The following is a 19,618-nucleotide window of genomic DNA, read 5'->3' on the forward strand; positions in this document are numbered from 1 at the left end:
CTATATCTAGAAAGGCCATTAGGGCATTCCCCTATTTCGAAAGTAAGCTGAGGGGCACCTGGGTGGCTCAGTCGTTGAGCGTCTGCCTTCGGCTCAGGTCATGATCCCAGGGTCCTGGGATCGAGCCCCGCATTCGGCTCCCTGCTCAGCGGGAAGCCTGCTTCTCCCTCTCCCACTCCCCCTGCTTGTGTTCCCTCTCTCGCTGTGTCTCTCTCTGTCAAATAAATAAATAAAATCTTTAAAAAAAAAATTTTTTTTTTAAAAAAGAAAGTAAGCTGAGAAGGCATGGCCATGAGGCAGCAGAACAGAGAGAAAAGAAATAGGTCTCAGGAAAGATGGAGTTTTCAACTGTGTCATATATATAGTTCTTGGATCAAGTAAAATGAAGATAAGGAATTGACCACTGATTTTGGCAGCGTGGAAATCACTGATGACCTCGATAGTTCCATGGAGTGGAAGGAATGAACCCCGGACTGGAACAGGTTCAGGAGAGGAATTACAGATAGTAAGACAGTTCTTGTGAAGAGTTTTACTGTAAAAGGGAATAGAGCAATGACGGTACTAGAAGGCATTGTGGGATAGAGAAGATAGGGTTAGCTTGCATTTTGTTCTGTTTTTCTTTCACTTCTTTGTCTGCTTGCTTGCATTAGGTGAGATGATATGTATGGATTCAGATGAGTATGATGTAATGAAGAAAGAAAATCTGATGATGTGAGAGGCGGGGTGAGCAACTGCAACAATAAAATCTCTTAGTAGGAACAAAGAATGGGATTTAGTGTACAAATGTTGTGTAGGTCTTAACTGGAGTTCTGATTGTTCATGATATGTAGAGAAAAGAGCACCTGTTGATAGAGGTAAGAAATGTAACTCAAGGACGTTCTTTACTGATTGCTTCTATGTTTTCGGTGAATTAAGAAGAAATCATCAGTTGAATGTGAGGAGGGTATGCTGGATGTTTGGGGAGAGAGGAGTGAGGACAAAGCATCTTTGGTTTCTCAACCATTTCAAGGTCCTTCCCAACTCAGGGCCTTTCTGGTCTTTTTGCCTGGAACTCTTTTTCATATGTATTTGCATCGTTAACTTTTTCTTGTCAGCTCAAATACCACCTCATTAGGAAGGCCTTCCGAGACCATCCCATCTAAAGTGACACCTCACTTCCCTCCTCTGGTTATTTTCTGTCACATAATTCTGTTTTATCTTCCTCATTTTCATGGTCTGAAATTTTTTTATTTATTGGTTTTCTCTACCTCATCCTAACTAGAATATAAATTTTCATGGAGTCAAGAATTTTGTCCTCCTTTTTCCTTAGCACTGAAAACAAAACCTGGTAGGTAATAGATGTTCAGTAAATATTTGTTTAAAGATTTCTAAAATTTACTTGTCAGAGAGAGAGAGCATGCACAAGCATAGGGAGCGGCAGGCAGAGGGAGAAGCAGGCTGCCCACTGAGCAAGGAGCCCGATGCAGGACTCGATCTGGGACCCTGGGATCATGACCTGAGCAGAAGGCAGACGCTTAACCAACTGAGTCACCCAGGTGTCCCGATCCTCAGTAAATATTAATGGATGACTAATATAACATTACAGCAATATTACCAAATAAGTACTAGGTACTATTATCACCATGTTACTGTCCTAGAGGGGTCAAGTGATTTGCCCAGGGTCACACAACAAGTTTGGAAGAGAGGGGGTGGAGGGTGTCCATGATTCAAAGCCAGGCAATCTAACACTAGAGCCTGCATTCTCAGACACTATATGGAAGAACATCTAGAAAAAGATACTGACTTCTGGCTACTAAGATGTTGAGAGTGTGACCAAAAAAAAAAAAGCAGGCCTATGGTTGTGCCCCCAATTTAGATAGTTTAGAGCAGTCTCATTTCATTGATACTGTAAAAAGAGGAATCTTAAATGTCATAAATGTGCAAAATAAATTTTAAAAATAAAGTCCTCGAGGGGCACCTGGGTGGCTCAGTCGGTTAACCATCCGACTCTTGATTTCCACGTGGTTCAAGATCTCCCGGTCATGAGATGAAGCCCCACATCAGCCTACTGCTGGGCATAGAGCCTGCTTGAGATTTTCTCCTTCTGTCTCCCTCTGCCCCTCCCCCCTCCCCCAACTCACTCATACGCTCTCTTGCTCTCTTCAAAAAAAAAATATATATATGTATATATATAAATATATATGGTCCTCAAAATTGGAATCTCATTAATAAATAATTGTTTGTCTTTAGCTGTTCCTTTGCTTTTTCTCCTCCCTTTCTTTCTTCCTTTCCTCCTTCCTTCCTTTCATTCCCTGAGGAGCCCTAGGACTCTGCTCCACGATGGTGATGTTAATGGTGGTGACAATTCGGATAGGTAGGCTATTTAGGAATTACAAGCAGTGTTTTGATGACTCAGGTGTCACATTTCCCATATGAGCCCATGACATGGCTGGCAATGCTTTGTGGAATGTTGACAAGATGGCAGGCTGAAGCTTATGGTTCCTGAGTCTGGAGTGGCATAGCACGAGTGAGTGATTGCTAATTCCTGAGAATTACAAGTATCACTACTTTAGCAGAAATCTAGGCAACAGAGGTTTCTCAAAATTTTAGGACCTATGAAGTGCAACTTCTCTAATTTGGTTACATTTGTCTTAATATCTAAGTCTTCCCAATTAGCATGGCTACTTGTTCCTAACTCATATCAGTCAGATTTAGAATTTCCATTTATTATTCCCTTTTGGGCTGCTATAACAAAATACCACAGGCTGGGTGTCTTATAAACAATAGAAGTTTATTTCTCATAGTTTTGGAAACTAGAGGTGTGAGATCAGGGTGCCAGCGTCAGGGCTGTCTTCAGGGTCCCACATTTTTGTTTGTTTATTCACAAAGTGGAAGGGTGTGCTGAGCTTGTGGGTTCTCTTTTTGTTTGTTTTATTTTGTTTGGGTTCTTTTTTTTTTTAAGATTTTATTTATTTATTTTAGACAGAGAGTGGGGAGAGGGGCAGAGAAAGAGGGAGAGGGAATCTCAAGCAGATCCCCTGCTGAGCTCGGAGCCCAATGCAGGGCTTGATTCTAGAACCCCGAGACCATGACCTGAGCCAAAACCATGAGTCGGATGCTCAACCAATTGAGCCACACAGGTGCCCCTGGATTCTCTTTTATAAGAGCACAAATCCCATTCATAAGGGCTCCATCCTCCCGACCTAAGCACTTTCCAAAGGCTCCACCTCTTAATACCTTCAGACTGGGCATTGGGATTTCAACATATAAATTTTGACACAAACATTGAGACCACAGCACTGATCAAACTGGCTTCCAATATTCTCCACTTCTCTTTCTTCCTTCCTTCTTTCCTTCCTTCCTTCTCTTTAGCTTAATATTTCTTGAACATTCACTTACTATGAACCAGGCATTGGGCTAATTGCCTTGCTTGGTGTAGCTCATTTTATTCTCACAGCAAGCTCAAGAGATGGGTATTATCATTATCCACATTTTACACATGAGGATCCAGAGTCCCAAGGTTGAAGGAATAGAGAGCTAGCATGGGACAGAGCGTCAGTTTAGACCCAGGCATCTTACTCCAAAGCCTTTGAGCACAACCACCACACACTCTTCCTCAGCTGCCTATTCACTGTCAAAGGCTGCACACAGAGCAACTCCAGGATCAGCTAAGCCCGGAAGTCCTAGAAGGATTCTTCCTTCTTCTCTTCATACTCATTGCTTGTATCATTACAAAAAAAAAAAAAAAATCCGTTCACCATTCAGAAAGTGTAAAAGTAAAGACAGAATACTAATGCAGGAAAAAAAACCAATTTAAAAACAAAAGATGTCTAACTGGGTAGGGAAGTAACAGTATTCTTTGAGTGCTGCGTACCTGTGGAACAGAAGTATTAAAAGAAGTGCCCACAATTCCTTCCTCTGACTCTGTCATCTCAAGATAGGGAAGTTAGGTAAGTATGCATGAAAAACAAACACAAAGAGACTCAGAGACAAGCTAAAGCTAATTATAGCTTTATGGATCTAAATTGAGATGTGGTGATTCAGTAGAATTTAGTAGAGTGACTGGTGGGGTGAGTTTGGACAAAAACAAAAAACAAAAAACAAAAAAAACAAGAGGAAGTGAGTTCTGTTGTGGAGTTTTGAAGAACGAGCAGTATGGTCTGACAGTTGGAGAAGGTGTATCATACAATTATATGGTGATAAGTAGCTCAGTTAGGTTAGGAAAGAGATTAATGTGGGGCACAGGTAAACTTTTCTATTTTTAATCAGACTAATGTTTATAGACCAACTTTCCTAAAATAATAATAAAATAGCTGACATCTTAAAGTTCTTACTATATGCCAGGTGTATACATATATATGTATATATGGTTTATACGCATATTATTATATGTATACATATTATTTCTTTAATCCTCATAGGGATCCTATGAGGTACTTATTTTTATGACCCTTATTTTACAAAGTGGTTAATTGAATTGCCTGAGGTCACCCAGCTAGTAAAATGATGAACTCGGTCTGTCTGATTCAGAGCCTGAATTCTTATCCACTATGCTACCTTTCTAATTTCATTTATCTAGAAAGGGTATTCCATACAGCATAGTAAAGAACTGACAATTCTCAATTAAAAAGCCATATTACTAAGGTGTAATAAATTTCATTCTCTAAATATCTCTTGAATCTGTTTGCCTTTCTCTACCTTGATTGCCATCGCCATAATCTAAAATATCCTCACCTCTTACCTGGACAATTGCAGTAGCCTCCTTCTTGCACTTTCGCTTTCTTCCAATTCTTCTTCAGAATGAACTTTATAATACACAAATAGGGCCATGTCCCTTCCTCGCTGAAAACACTTTCATGGGTTTCCTTCTCTCCATTTGCTTCAGTGTTTGCCTCTTCCACTAGACTGCGATTGCTACGAAGGAGGCGACTGCGCCTGTCTTGTTCAAGTGTTGTATCTCCAGGCGTGCCTGGCTGGCGCATTCGGAGGAGCAAGCAACTCCTGATTTCAGGGTAGTGGGTTCAAGCCCCATGTTGGGTGTAGAGATTACTTAATAAACTTTAAAAAAAGTGGTGCATCTCCAGCACCTAGCATAGTGCTTTGTACATAGTAGAAGCTACATAAATTTTTGTTGAATGAATGGAATCCAAATGATCCTTAAAAAAAAAAGAATATTACTCATTTACATAAGAAATGGGTTAATAGGGGATAGGGGATGGGGGCATTTATTTTTTTTTTTTTTTTAAAGATTTTATTTATTTGACAGAGAGAGTGAGAGAGCACAAGCAGGGGGAAGCAGTAGAAGGAGAGGGAGAAGCAGGCTTCCCGCGGAGCAGTGAGCCCGATGCGGGGCTCGATCCCAGGACCCTGGGATCATGACCTGAGCCGAAGGCAGATGCTTAACTGACTGAGCCACCCAGGCGCCCCGGATGGGGGCATTTAAATAGGGGATAGATTTTTCATAATTTGTAATCACATAATAACCTGTTTATTTTCTTTGACGTCTCATACCCCATAAGGGCAGGAACCATGTCTGTCTTGTTCCCTACTATATCCTAGCTCTATGTCAGGTTCACAGGAGGTAACCAATGAATATCTATTGTATGAATAATTTCAATTACCAGTGTGAATTGGAAGCTGATGAATCAAAGATGACAAATAGTACAGATAAGGGCAGAATTAGAACAGGAAACTATAACCATAGTTATGGGAGATGTGGAGGATGAGGATTCTTATATTCATTCAATAAATGTTTATAAGGCCCCTACTATGTGCCAGACTCTGCTAGGCAGCCTCCGCTGTCATATAGCTTCCAGTCTAGTGATAAATAAACAAGGCAATTAAAATTCAATGAGGGGTGCCTGGGTGGCTCAGTCGGTTGAGTGTCTGACTCTTGATTTCTGCTCAGGTCAAGAACTCAGGGTGGTGAGATCAAGCCCTGCCTCAGCCCCAAGCTCAGCAGGGTGCTTGAGATTCTCACTCTCCCTCTCCCTCTGCACCCCCCGCCCCTGTCCCCTGTGCACGTGCTCTCTCTCTGTCTCTCAAATAAATACATACATGTTTTTAAAAAAATTCAGTGAGAGAAATTTCCCAAGGGAAGGCAAAAGGGTGTGCTTCAGGGAACATTTAGGAGGGGAGGACATTTAACCCAGACTTGGGCTGTCGGGAAGTATATGTCTAAATTGTTAGTAGCTAAAGTAAGAAGGTATGGAAAGTGATGGAGAATATTTTTGTGTGTAAGAGCCCAGAGGCAGGAGAGTTACTGGTAGGTTCTCCATAGCCTAAGTTTCCTTGTTCACATCCTTTCATGTAACAAATTTTATTTTATTTATTTTTTGGAAAGATTTTATTTATTTATTTGAGAGAGAGAGAGAGAGAGTGTGCAGAGCAGGGGGGAGGGGCAGAGGGAGGGGGAGAAGACTACCTGCTGAGTTGAGAGCGCTATAGGGGACTTAGTCTCAGGACCCTGACATCATGACCTGAGCTGGAGGCAGATGATTTACAGACTGAGCCATCCAGGCGCCCCTCATGCAACAAATTTTATCGAGTCCATACCATGTGCCAGGCATCATTGGGTTATTATTAAATTTTTGTCTCATAACTAGTTATTGAAAAATATAAATATAGGGGCACCTGGGTGGCTCAGTCCGTTGAGCGTCTGCCTTGGGCTCAGGTCATGATCCCAGGGTCCTGGGATCAAGCTCCATATCGTGCTCCCTGCTCAGCGGGGAGTCTGCTTCTCCCTCTCCCTTTGCTACTCTCTCCCTCTCTGTCAAATAAATAAAATCTTTAAAAAAAAGAGAGAAAAGTATAAATATACATATACACATATACTTTTAAAGTCATTAAATTTATTAAACTTTTTATTTAAAATTTCTCTCCCTTAGTCCTTTAGGAAGACACACTTCTGGGCTGGGCATCTACATCCCTCCCGCCCCCCCCAAAAGTGCTTTGTAGATGCTTTATAAATGTTTAGTGAATTAATAGATAAATGCAGGTGAGAGAGTACGTAATCTGACCTCAGAAAGTAAAAACCTCGGATCCTTGCTTGTCAATACATCTTTCTTCCTATGATGTAAATGTTCTACATCTGCGCTGTCCGATGATACCTTAACCACTAGCCACGCGGACCATCGAGCACTTGAAAAGTGGCTAGTGCGATTAAAGAACTCAATTTTAAATTTTACTGAATTTTAATTTAAACGTAAATAGCCACATGTGACTCGTGACTACCGGATCGGACAGCTCAGCCTTAGTACAGTTGAATAGTGTGAGCTTGGCACTGGAGCCCGGTAGGTTTCAAGCCTCCACGTTTAAAAAGAGAGATTGTTAATACGGTTATAAAATGTCTGGATTCCGGGCTGTTGAATGCTATCGACAGTAGTAAATATCTGTGCACAGCGGCAAGCCATAATTAGCACCTCAGTCACTGAAGACTAATAAACCTTGCATCCTGGCATCCTGACAGACACCCAACCCAGCGCCGCAGGGTGAAAAGGTTGAAGGTCGGGGAACTCCACCTTAGCCAGGGCGCGCTCCCGAACAGCCTCATGGACTTTGTAGTTCAACATGCCAGTGACATCACTACTTGCGTGTCACCACAGGGTGACCCCTGGGTCAATTTCCGGTAGCCTGTTCCTCTCTGGGAATTGTAGTCAATAGGCGCCTGCTGGACCTTGGGTCTAGTGGTCTGGAAACTACAATTCCCGGCGGGCTCGGAGATGCGCAACGCAGTAGTTCGCAGTGGGCGGGCGATTGCCTCATCAGGTGTAAAGTGTGTGCTTCAGTGTCGTGGGAGGCCTGTCTGTCCCCCAGACGGAAGGGAAAGGTGGTAATCACTGCTTTGAGAGGATCACCGAGGTCACTGTCGTGGGGTTGCAGAGTTAGCTGGGCGGTGCCATGGCGGTGAGTTCTGGCGGGAAGAGAGTCCGCTCAGCCCGGCCCTAGAACGTGGCTGATCTGTCGGCTTTTGCCAGAAGCTAGGGGCTCCACGTGGTAGCTGTTGTCCTGAAGGGAAAAATGTTTCTCTAAAGAAGGGGAATGCCTTGACCCCCACGCTAAAGATGTGGATGTTGTGAGGATGTGCCTTTTCTTGCTAGCTGTTGAGCCAGGAGCTGGTATCTTCAACTTTACACCCTACTTAATGTTATGTGTGTTAATTTCACCGAAGTGTCTGAAACCTATTTGGAGAGAGAGGAGTAGGTAACCTCGTTCCTCCTTTTAACAAAAAATTATTGAGTGCTTCCCGGTAAAACAGTCACAAATCTCTACATTCATGGTGTTTACATGTGTGTGTGAGAGTTACGTACTAATAAGATACACGGTAAAATAATGTCAGGTGCTGGTAAGTGCTATAGAAGAAAAATAGAGCAGAAAGGGGAGACCACTGAGTGTGAGGTGGGGTAGGGCTGCAGTTTTAAAAGGGTGATCAAGAAAGGCTTTGCTAAGAAGGTGGCATTGTGGCAAAAAGGAGGTAAGGGAGCAAGCCAGGCAGCTATATGGAGGAAAAGATTTGTAGGCAGAAGCAACAATGTGAGTGAAAAGCCTAACGGACTGAGCCACCTAGGCACCCTGAGTATGGACAACTCATGAGGAATTTTATAAAGGAGAGCAGAGGATTGGGGTAATAGGTGAAGGTCAAAGGAGGACTTTTTTTTTTTTCTTCTTTTTTTAGAGGTAGAAATTACCCAGTGCTTGTATGCTTATGGGAATTACCCTGTAGATAGGAAAAATTAATGTGCTGTTCCTGAATAGACTAAAGGGGATGAGATCAGGTCATCAGTAGAGGGGTTAAGCAGGACCACACTCATCTATGTAACAGGAAAGAAGACAGATTGTATGGGTACACATGCATGTGGGTAAGCAGATGTGATGAGGAAGACTGAAAATTTTTTGTTCATTTCTGTTTTCTCATTGAATTAAGAGCCAAGATTACCAGCTAAAAATAAGGATAGGAGAGGAAATGTTGGAGGCTTGAGGAGAGAGGCTTGTTTAGGACATTGCTGTCATTAGAACTTTCTGTGATGAAAATGTTCTATATTTGCACTAATTTGGTAGCCACTAGCCACATGTGGCTATTGAGCACTTGAAATATGACTGGTGCAATGGAAGGACTGAATTTTAATATAATTTTTTTTTTTAAAGATTTTATTTATTTATTTGACAGACACAGTGAGAGAGGGAACGCAAGCAGGGGGAGTGGGAGAGGCAGAAGCAGGCCTCCCACGGAGCGGGGAGCCTGATGCGGGGCTCGATCCCAGGACCCCGGAATCATGACCTGAGCCGAAGGCAGACGCTTAACGACTGAGCCACCCAGGCACCCCATTATAATTTTAAAATTAAAAAGTTACATGTGGCTAGTGGCTACTGTATTGGACAGTTACACATTAAAGTTTGAGAAGCACTAGTCTAGAAGGAGTAAGTAACTAAGTGGATTTCAGAAATTAGTAGTATTGCTGGGTATCACTTGACATTAGTGGACATGATTTTAAATTGAGGCCGGTCAGCATGGTTGAATTCTTATCTCCTGCCACTTTCAGCTGTCTGGCTGAGGGAACAGAGCAGGTGCATGGGAGGGTTGGAGTTTTGCCAGGCAAGAATGGTAAAGAGAATAGTGAAGGAGTGATTATATAGATGATTTAAGGGATGGAAATAAGGACTTGTGGTGGGAGGGGCCTAAGGATTAGTGAAAAAAGGTCATGATCAATAGATCCTGTTGGGGTTGAAGAATTATTGGAGTTGGAATTTTAGTAGAGTTAAGACCAATAATATCAATAACTAACATTTCTTATGTGTCATGCTTTGTGTTTAGCATTTTATTTGAATTGTCTCATTGAGTCTTCACACTAATCTATTTGAGTTAGGCACTCTTATTTGCAGAAACCCAGGCATAGATTGCTTAACTAACAGGTCCAACTTCTCATAACTAGGACATGATGAAAGTGGATTAGAACTCGAAGAGGTTGACTCATTTCTCAGTCACTATGTCATCTTGCTTTCCAGGAAAACACATGCCTTCTGAGTCCTGGTCCAGGGCTTTTTCTTCTGTTCCAGGTTGCTCGATGACTCCCCACCAACCCCACTCCCCTACGGTGATATCCTTAGCTAATGTGGAATTTGCAGGTCTTTCTCTTTTTTTGGTGTTAATGGGAATGGGCTTTTCAGTTTGAAAGACTTTAATACATTCTTTTTTCTTTTTAAGTTTTATATTTCCTTATATAAGGAAACTGGCAACATTTCTGGTAGATATGATTGTTTTGCTTTATTTACTTCTTGGCCTCTGAAAATATTCATGTTTTACACTGTCATGATACTGGGCTCACGTTAAAGTTCATTTTATTGGAAGAATCCAGTAAGAACTCCCTTTAGAAAGAATAAGTAACAATAAAAATAATAAAAAGTACTGATTGCTTATTCTGTGCCATGCATTAGTGTTTTACATATTTTTTCATCAAAACAACCCTGTAAAAGTAGGTGCTATTTTTATCCCCATCTTACTGATGTGGAAAATAAGGCATCAGGTCTACTCAGAGGAGGAATTAGAATTCATTTGTTTCCATTCTGGAGCCCATTCTCTTAATCATTGTGCTACCCCCAGTTGTAAGCTAATGAGGAAATGTCTTTTGCAAACACCTCCCATAAGGAAAGTTTTCTCTTTCCAGAGGAAATCTTACCAATATGAAGTGTGTAAGACAATGAACATGTGATAGCATGGGTAGAATATTGAATATGTAAATACCAAACTATAATTTTCTTCACATCAGGGTAGTATTTATTTTTTAGAGCTTTTGACAGTTTTAATCTCTTCTAATTATATATCGGACTTTTAGAGGGGATCTGGGGATGTGATATAATACACATAATAGCCAACTTAAAAAATACTGTTTTTAAACTTTCATTTGGAAAATTTAAATAGTGAACAAAACAGAGATAATAATAGTGTTAGGCACTTCCATATACCCATCACCCAACTTCAATAATTGGCAGTTCAGGGTCATCTTGTTTCATATATCCCTCCCTTGGACCCTGCCCCTCCGGATTCATTTTAGGCAAGTTCCAGGCATCATGTGTACATGTTTGACATATTTTAGTATAAGGTTTTTACATCAATACATAGTTTAGTAAGCTTTTTTAATGTAATGATAACTTCTCTTAAAACATAACCCCAATGCCATTTTCATACCTAATAAAAATCACATGATGTCTAGATGTCTCTTTGTGGTATTGGTTGACATTGTGCATTTACCCTATGTCCAGCACTATGCTAAGTTCTTCATGCATATTAAGTCTTTTAATCCTCATACTAACACTACAAGGTAGGCATAATTTTTATTCTCATTTTATAGATAGGTAGAAAAATGGAGGCTTAGAGAGTTTAAGCAATTTGCCTAGGGTTCTATAGCTAGTAAGTGGTGGAGCTAGGAGATGGCCAGAGTCCCAAGAGAAAGCAGAAATAGAAGTCAGAAGATGAGGATTTTTGTCCATCTCGATCAATTGTTGACATGACGATCTCTGAGCTTCAGATTTATCATTTTTGAGAAATGATAGCTGTTAGTCTGCCCACTTCTTAGGGTTGTTGTTAAGATCAAAAAAGTTAATGTTCATAAAAGCTTTAAGCTGCAAGATACTATGAATATATGAAAGAGTTGTTATCTATTTAGAGATTCTTTACTGGGGATGATTTTGTCCCCCTGAGAACATTTGGTCTGGAGACTGGATTATCACACCTGGGGCGTGTGCTGCTGGCATCTAGTGGCTAGAAGCCAGGAATGCTTCTAAGCATCTTAAAATGCACAAGACAAAAACACAAAAAATTATTTAGCCTAAGCTGTCAATAGTGCCAAAGTTTAGAAATTCTGATCTTGGCAAATAACCTTCTAACTAATTATTATAACCAATTGTCTAGTTAAATAGCCAGTGAATAAATTAAGGCGCAGATTGATGGAGTGACTTTCCAAGGTTATATAACAAATTGGTGCTGGGGCCAAAGTCAGATTTCATTACAATTGACTTTGATGTTTTGAGAAGCAAATTTTTTCTGAGAAGCAGAAACCTCAAAGAAGAGTTTTTGTGTATTTAGTGTGCTCAATAATAATGAAAAGAAATATATAGTTCTAAGTAATTTGTGACGACTATTGCTTTCATGTTCTTCTTTAAATGGGTGACATGGTCCTTTTTAAGCAAAAAATATTTGTCCTGTAACTTCTTTGTCTATGGCATTGTACTTGGGGCTGAGGTGACTATAAAAGTTCTGAAAGTTGCTGTCTGCCAGGAGTTCACAGGTCAACTGGGTAAATGTCTTAGGGATCATTTGGTTGCATGCAATGGAAGCCAACTCAAGTTGGTTAAAGAGGAATTTAGTAACGATACAGTGGGATTTCATATCACTCATGACCCTAGGGTAGGAGGTACAACTAGGCTTCACAAGCTAGGCTGTTGGTATAAAGACAAGTATGTTAATATTATATTTATTATATGTGTTGCTAAATACATATATTAAATATATTAAAGTTTTATTAATATGTTAATAGTATTAACATATTAATAATCCAAAATGATAAAATTAATATTAATTAATATTAAATGTATTAGTTTTTCTCTTCAACCTTAAAGTTGGTTTTTTATTTCTGACTTTAAAATAAATTAAAATATTTTTGTGAGCCCCTATAGGTTAGAGAGTTCAAGGAATTGGTCTAGGGTTCTATAGGAAGCCTATAGACAAAGGGTTCTATAGGCGACCCAGGCTTCTGTAGGCAACCTAGGCACTTTGCCTATTCTATTTACAGGTTAAATCAGCTGTTAGGAGTTGTACAGGCTGTTTTTTATTTATTTTTTATTTTAAGATTTTATTTATTTATTTATTTAAAAGATTTTATTTATTTATTTGACAGAGGAGACACAGCGAGAGGGGGAACACAAGCAGGGGGAGTGGGAGAGGGAAAAGCAGGCCTCCCACTGAGCAGGGAGCCCGATGTGGGGCTTGATCCCAGGACCCTGGGATCATGACCTGAGCCGAAGGCAGACGCTTAATGACTGAGCCACCCAGGCGCCCCTAAGATTTTATTTTTAAGTAATCTCTACACCCAATGTAGGGCTTGCACTCCCAACCCTGAGATCAAGAGTCACATGCTCTAGCGGCTGAGCCAGCCCGCCACCGTGGAGTTGTGCAGGCTCTTGTAAGGGCTAGGTGGAATCTTCTGCCTAAAACTCCTTTGCTGGAACATAGGTCCAGTCTAACTGGGAATTCATCTGGAAACATAGAAGAGTACATTTAACCACCTCTAATGCACTGCCTTAAATAAGACTGGGCTTTTGTTGTTGAAGAAAGAGAAGGAACAGGTATTGGGTAGGTGATCTGCTGTCCCTGCCATAGCTTATTTTCAAATGGTAGTCTTTGTATATTACTATTGAAAACCGGTTTGCATGTATAGAAGTAGAGAGACTTGTAACTTATAGGTTACTTGTTAGGAGGAGGGTTTTGTAGTAAGAAGGAGCAAAGGAGCTGAGGGTCTGAATGAAGGTGGTTAGCAGCAAAAATGGAAAGGAGTGAATAGATGAAGGCCCTTATTCTTTCCTGGAAAAGGAAATAACCTTATGCAACCACACTTACTTTTATGGAAATTCTTGGGAAAGAGTCCAAATTGCTTAGTACCTTGATTCACATATGCACCTAGTTCCTAGTCTGTTATTTTTTTATGGCCACAATATGCAAAAGCGGGCAATGTATTGTTCACTTCTCTTTTTTTTTTTTTAACATTTTATTTATTTATTTGACAGAGACACAGCAAGAGAGGGAACCCAGGCAGGGGGAGTGGGAGAGGGAGAAGCAGACTTCCCGTGGAGCAGGGAGCCCGATGCGGGGCTTCATCCCAGGACCCTGGGATCATGACCTGAGCCGAAGGCAGATGCTTAACGACTGAGCCACCCAGGCACCCCATGTTCACTTCTCTTTTAAAATCTTTAAATATTGAACAGATATTTGTTGAGAACCTGCTATAAGCTAGACCTTGACGATATAATGAGATACAAGTTATCAGTCCCCACCATGAACAGGCTTCAGTAGTCCTGTGAGGAAGACAGACAGATACCGACACCACTGTGTCATAAGTGCTGGCATGGGGGAAATATTGGTAGGTAGGAACATATTAAGAATGGCATATCATAACCTCTTGGTGACCAGTGCAGGTGATTAGCTGAGACCTGAAGGATGAGAGAGCAAGGCAAAGAGATTGGTGAGGCATGAGGGCAGAGAAAGTACTTTGAACAGCTGCTCAGGTGACAGAGGGAGCTTGGCACATTTGGGAAAATACAGATGCCTTGATGGGCCTGCAGTGGGGGAATGAAAGAAAGGGGAGGAGGGAGGGATCTGGCAGAGATTAGACAAGAAGGGCCTGGAGTGCCAGGTTTTACAGAATAGACTTTATCCTGACAGCTACAGAGAATCTCTGAAAGGGAATTGACTTGATCAGATATGTGTTTTGATACCATTTCCAGTCACAGCAATTATGATCTGGTCAGGGTTTATAGAAACAAAAGATTTCCTTGTCACTTTCATTTTCCTTTGGTTACTGGAGAAACTTGTTATGTCCCTGATTTTTTTTTTTTTCTAAGTAATCTTTACACCCAACAGAGGCTTGAAATCATAACCCCAGGATCAAGAGTTGCATGCTCCACTGACTGAGCCAGCCAGGCGTCCCCATGACTTCTCAAATTATGGAATTCTTTCTCATTTCCTCTCTGCCTTTGTATCAGGGTTCTTACTTTAATCCAATATTTCACCTCCTCCTTGTAAGCTGACTTGTCCTTGTCTTCTATCTTAAACATGCTTCACCTCCTCCTTGTAAGCTGACTTGTCCTTGTCTTCTATCTTAAACATGCTTAAAAAGTAGTAAACCATTCTTTGGTTTAAATGCAGGGAACTGGGGCGCCTGGGTGGCTCAGTTGGTTAAGTGTCTGCCTTCGGCTCAGGTCATGAATCCAGGGTACTGCTCAGCGGGGAGCCTGCTTCTCTCTCTCCCTCTGCTGCTCCCCCTGCTTGTGCATGTGCTCTCTCTCTCTCTCTCTGTCAAATAAATAAATAAAATCTTAAAAAAAAATTCAATAGCTTAAAAAAAAATGTAGGGAACTGAAAATAATGAAACAGAGCTGACAACTTTATAGTAGATTTGTACTAAATCTTTTTTTTTAAATTAATTTATTTATTTGACAGAGAGAGAGCACAAGCAGGGGAGGGGGCAGGCAAAGGGAGAGGGAGAAGCAGGCTCCCCTCAGAGCAGGTGGAGCCCGATGCGGGGCTCGATACGAGGACCCTGGGATCATGACCTGAGCCAAAGGCAGTCGCTTAACCAACGGAGCCACGCAGGCATCCCTTGTACTAAATCTTAATTTTAATACTGTTAGTTATTTTTATTACATAATACACAAAGTATATTTAAGATAGTTATTGGAGAAATAGTGTTAAGGTTGGGGTTCTGTTGACTGCACAGAATTCCTCTTTGCAAAGTGCTCAAATTTGTGTAACCATTTAGAAAACAGTTAAGAATCCAGTATATCTGTGATACGACTAGAAAGCATTTTGTTTTTTAAGTAAACCACGTCCAGTGTGGGGCTTGAACTCACAACCCTGAGATCAAGAGTCACATGCTCTACTGACTGAGCCAGCCAGATGTCCGACTTTTTTTTTAAGTAATATAAAATATATGTATAAATATATATTTAAGTAAGCTCTGTGTCCACTGTGGGGCTTGAACTCACAACTGCAAGATCAAGAGTTGCATGCTCTACTGATTGAGCTGGCCAGGTGCCCAATTGGGAAGCATTTTTTAAATTGTTGGTTGAAAGGAGAGAGGGAGGCATGATTAAAGGAGACTGAGTTGCAGGTGTTAGGTGACTTGGCAAGGTCACCTGTTTAGTAGGTTGTAAAAGTATGAGTAGAGCCCAGGGGTGCCTGGCTGGCCCAGTGAGTGGAGCATGGGACTCTTATCTCAGGGTTGTAAGTTAGAGCTCCATGTTGGGTGTAGAGATTTCTTAAAAAAAAAAACACAAAAAAAAACTTAAAAAAAAGTATGAGTAGAACCCAGATATTTTCTCATTTGAAAATGCTGCAGAATCTGGAAATGTTAGCATATAAGAAGGGGAAGAAAATCTAATTTTAGTTCAGATAACTTTATACCAGAGAATAAAATTTTAGAAACTAAAAGTAAGTTTGAAAACAGAATTAGATTTGGGGATGGTCCATTGGTATCCAGCTTTCACACTTCTCTGTTCTGTAAGTGTTCATTCCACTCCAGCTTCGGCACACTTGCTTTTAGCAGCTAATTTTTTTTTTTTTCCCCACAGAATCAGCAACTGAGAAAGGAGCTCTGACCTTTCTTTTTTTCAGAAATAGGATGATCGTGTGTGTGCTTTGCTTTCGGTTTCAGCCGAAATCAGGATGATGATGGCAATGTTGCCATGTAGATCTGATATTACTAGAGACATGCTTGCTATTCTGTTTCCTTTTAACTTCATATTAATAGTCTGTTAACCATTTGAAGAGAAGTTCTTCATCAGTTTCCTTGAAAAAAAACCATGTAGATGACTAATCTTCCCTCAGCGTCTTCCCACTGGGTCTCAGCATCCTTCTTTGGTGGGAATAATTGCAGCTTGGCCAGCAGGTACTACTCCATCCTATACTTTTCTAAGTATTTATACATTTTAAGTAAATAGGAACAGTATCTATTTGACAACAGTATCTGTTTTGGTGTCTGATTTAAAAAAAAGTGTTTCAGAGCTTTTATATATTTAAGTAATTCATTGACCATCCCTTTGAGGTTTAAAGTGGACAGATCGTGATAATCATAATTTTTAATCATGTTTAAAATTCAAGATAACCATGGAAAAATTGCCTCTCAGTAAACAGCTCAGTTCTGTGAACCCACTTTTTCTAAAGCAAGCCTGTCAAAGTATAGAGTGGATTATTCTATCTCTTTTGTGTCCAATAGGAAAGAAAAGGAACAGCCAAAGTAGACTTTTTGAAGAAGATCGAGAAAGAAATCCAACAGAAATGGGATACTGAAAAAGTGTTTGAGGTCGATGCATCTAATGTAGAGAACCAGACTAGGTGAGTAATACTTTGTGAAGTTCTAGACCTTGTGTTTCTAAAACCATTGGGCACCTGGCTGGCTCAGTTGGTAGAGCATGTGACTCAAGCCCCACAATGGGCATAGAACTCACTTTATTTTTATTTTTTTCCCCTAAAGATTTTATTTATTTATTTATTTATTTATTTATTTATTTATTTGAGAGAGAGCGATAGCACAAGCACGGAGGGAGGAGCAGGAAGAGAGAATCTCAAGCAGACTCTGGGCTGAGAATGGAGACCAATGTGCAGCTCAGTCTCACAACCCTGAGATCATGACCTGAATCAAAATCAAGAGTTGGACACTTAACCAACCGAGCCACCCAGGCACCCCGTGCTTACTTTAAAAAAAAAAAAGACTTCCAAAGGAAAGAGGATCCTAATTTCAAATGCAGAAAGTAGAAGTTACCTCCTTCAGCCTGTTTCAGACATTATAAATACACTCTGCCTTATCCTTTCCACAAAGTGGGGTGAGGAGCACACAGTACAGCTACAGTGGGCTCATCGGTTGGAGAGTGTGCCGACAGGTGTTCATTTTATTGTGCTTCATAACATGTATGTATGTTACACATTTGACTCATGAGAAGAGGATATAACATAATTAATTAAGCAGCTTTAAAAAGGTGCTTTTTAACTTAATTTACCATGTATCTTATAATACTGAAGATACTTTATTTTACCTGACGGACTTTGAATTGCTTTATATATATCTAATGAAGGCAAATCTTGTTTAGTTACTAAAACATTAAATTAATCCAGTTTCCTAAGAGTATTAAAATCATCTTTAGTAAATTATCTTTACTCAGCATTTTAGCTTAAGTTAAACCTCCAGTATTTGCTACAAGGATATTTATTTCTTTAATGTCTACCTATAAATATCTTATTCTTTCTAAATCAAAAGTAAGTTTCAATTTCAGAGGGCTTTTAATTTCCAGACTTATAAATTTAACTTAATTTAATTTTTAATTTTTAATTTATTTATTTTTAAAGATTGTATTTATTTGAGAGAGAGAGAGAAAGAGAGAGCATGAGCAGGGGGGAGGGGCAGAGGGAGAGGGAGAACCAATTTTAGTATATGTGCTGCCGAAGCGAGCACAAGGGAGAGGGAGAACCAGACTCCCCACTGAGCAGGGGGCCCCATGAGGGGCTGGATCCCAGGACCCCAGGGTCACGACCAGAGCCGAAGGCAGATGTGTAACTGACTGAGCCACCCAGGTGCCTCTTAAATAATAGAATTTAAACAAGTTGTTTGTAGTACGCTTTCCCTTCACCCCACCCCGTCATTGTAAAAGGAACTTAACATTTTCTTCTCTGTACTTTGTTTTTTACATGATTGTTTTGCAGCAAGGGCAAGTACTTTGTAACCTTCCCATATCCGTATATGAATGGGCGCCTTCATTTGGGACACACATTTTCTTTATCCAAATGTGAGGTAAAGTTTCCTCTGTGTATAATAAAATGGGGTGGAGGGTCTTTGATAAATACTATTTTGAAGAAAATGACATATATCGAATTTATTTCCTGTTAAGGGAACTTAGAATTCCTTAATTTTAAGCATAATTTTAATATTTTACTTCTATTAAATATTTTTATATTTAATTTGCATATGTGGTATGTAGTAAGTATAAGTAATTCCTAGGATGGTGAAAAGACAGAAAAAAGGAATAGTGGACAGAATTTTGGAATGACTTCCTTCTAAAGGAAGAGAGGAAAGGAAAACTAAATTGATAATCTTTGTGAAAAGTCAGTATTTTATATTTGTCTAGCATTTGAATTTGTAATTTAAATTTAGTTTGCTTTCTGTAGTTTGCAGTAGGATACCAGAGACTGAAAGGAAAAACTTGTCTGTTTCCCTTTGGTTTACACTGTACTGGAATGCCCATCAAGGTAAGATTGCTTTTGGGATTGGTTTCTACTCTTTTTAGGTTAAAACAAATGTGATGTCCAATTTAAGAGCTTGAAATAGGATTTTCAGATACTTATATATTATATTGCAGTGTTTTTTGAAATGAGTTGAATTTATTATTGTGAATATTAATTTTAATTTTAATTTTTTAATTTTTTATTTTTTTAAAGATTTTATTTATTTGAGAGAGTGAATGAGAGAGAGAGAGAGAGAGAGAGCACATGAGGGGGGGAGGGTCAGAGGGAGAAGCAGACTCCCTGCAGAGCAGGGAGCCCGATGCGGGACTCGATCCTGGGACTCCAGGATCATGACCTGAGCCGAAGGCAGTCGCTTAACCAACTGAGCCACCCAGGCGCCCGAAAATTAATTTTTAAAAGATACTTGAAGAAGTGCATAAAGGGCACACAGTAAGGTCTAAGTGAGCTCTAATAATTTTGATATTTCTGTTGGTGACCTTACATATTGATATTTCAACTTAGATTATAACTATTAAGTAAAATAGCGTGATATTTTGTGTACACATGAGGTGTAGGAAGTCAGCATCAAGTAATAAAGTTTTTTTATGTGTATCAGCTCTTTTTTTTTAGTTGTATCATATTTTCATCATGTTTGCA

At 40.0% G+C, this 19,618-nt stretch overlaps 1 protein-coding gene across 1 annotated transcript in view; it reads left to right on the plus strand.

Annotated features, from left to right (window-relative positions):
- Positions 1 to 7,515: 7,515 nt before the first annotated feature.
- The window catches only part of LARS1 (leucyl-tRNA synthetase 1), a 71,913-nt gene continuing 59,810 nt past the window's right edge, over positions 7,516 to 19,618 (plus strand). The window contains exons 1-4 of the mRNA XM_032404443.1: positions 7,516 to 7,884; positions 16,962 to 17,080; positions 18,443 to 18,530; positions 18,905 to 18,985. Of these exons, the coding sequence (XP_032260334.1) occupies positions 7,879 to 7,884; positions 16,962 to 17,080; positions 18,443 to 18,530; positions 18,905 to 18,985 (294 nt within the window). The 5' untranslated portion in view covers positions 7,516 to 7,878. The remainder of the gene's footprint in view (positions 7,885 to 16,961; positions 17,081 to 18,442; positions 18,531 to 18,904; positions 18,986 to 19,618) is intronic.

This window comes from Phoca vitulina, unplaced genomic scaffold (genome assembly GCF_004348235.1).
Source record: "Phoca vitulina isolate PV1807 unplaced genomic scaffold, GSC_HSeal_1.0 scaffold6, whole genome shotgun sequence".
Taxonomy (NCBI): domain Eukaryota; kingdom Metazoa; phylum Chordata; class Mammalia; order Carnivora; family Phocidae; genus Phoca; species Phoca vitulina.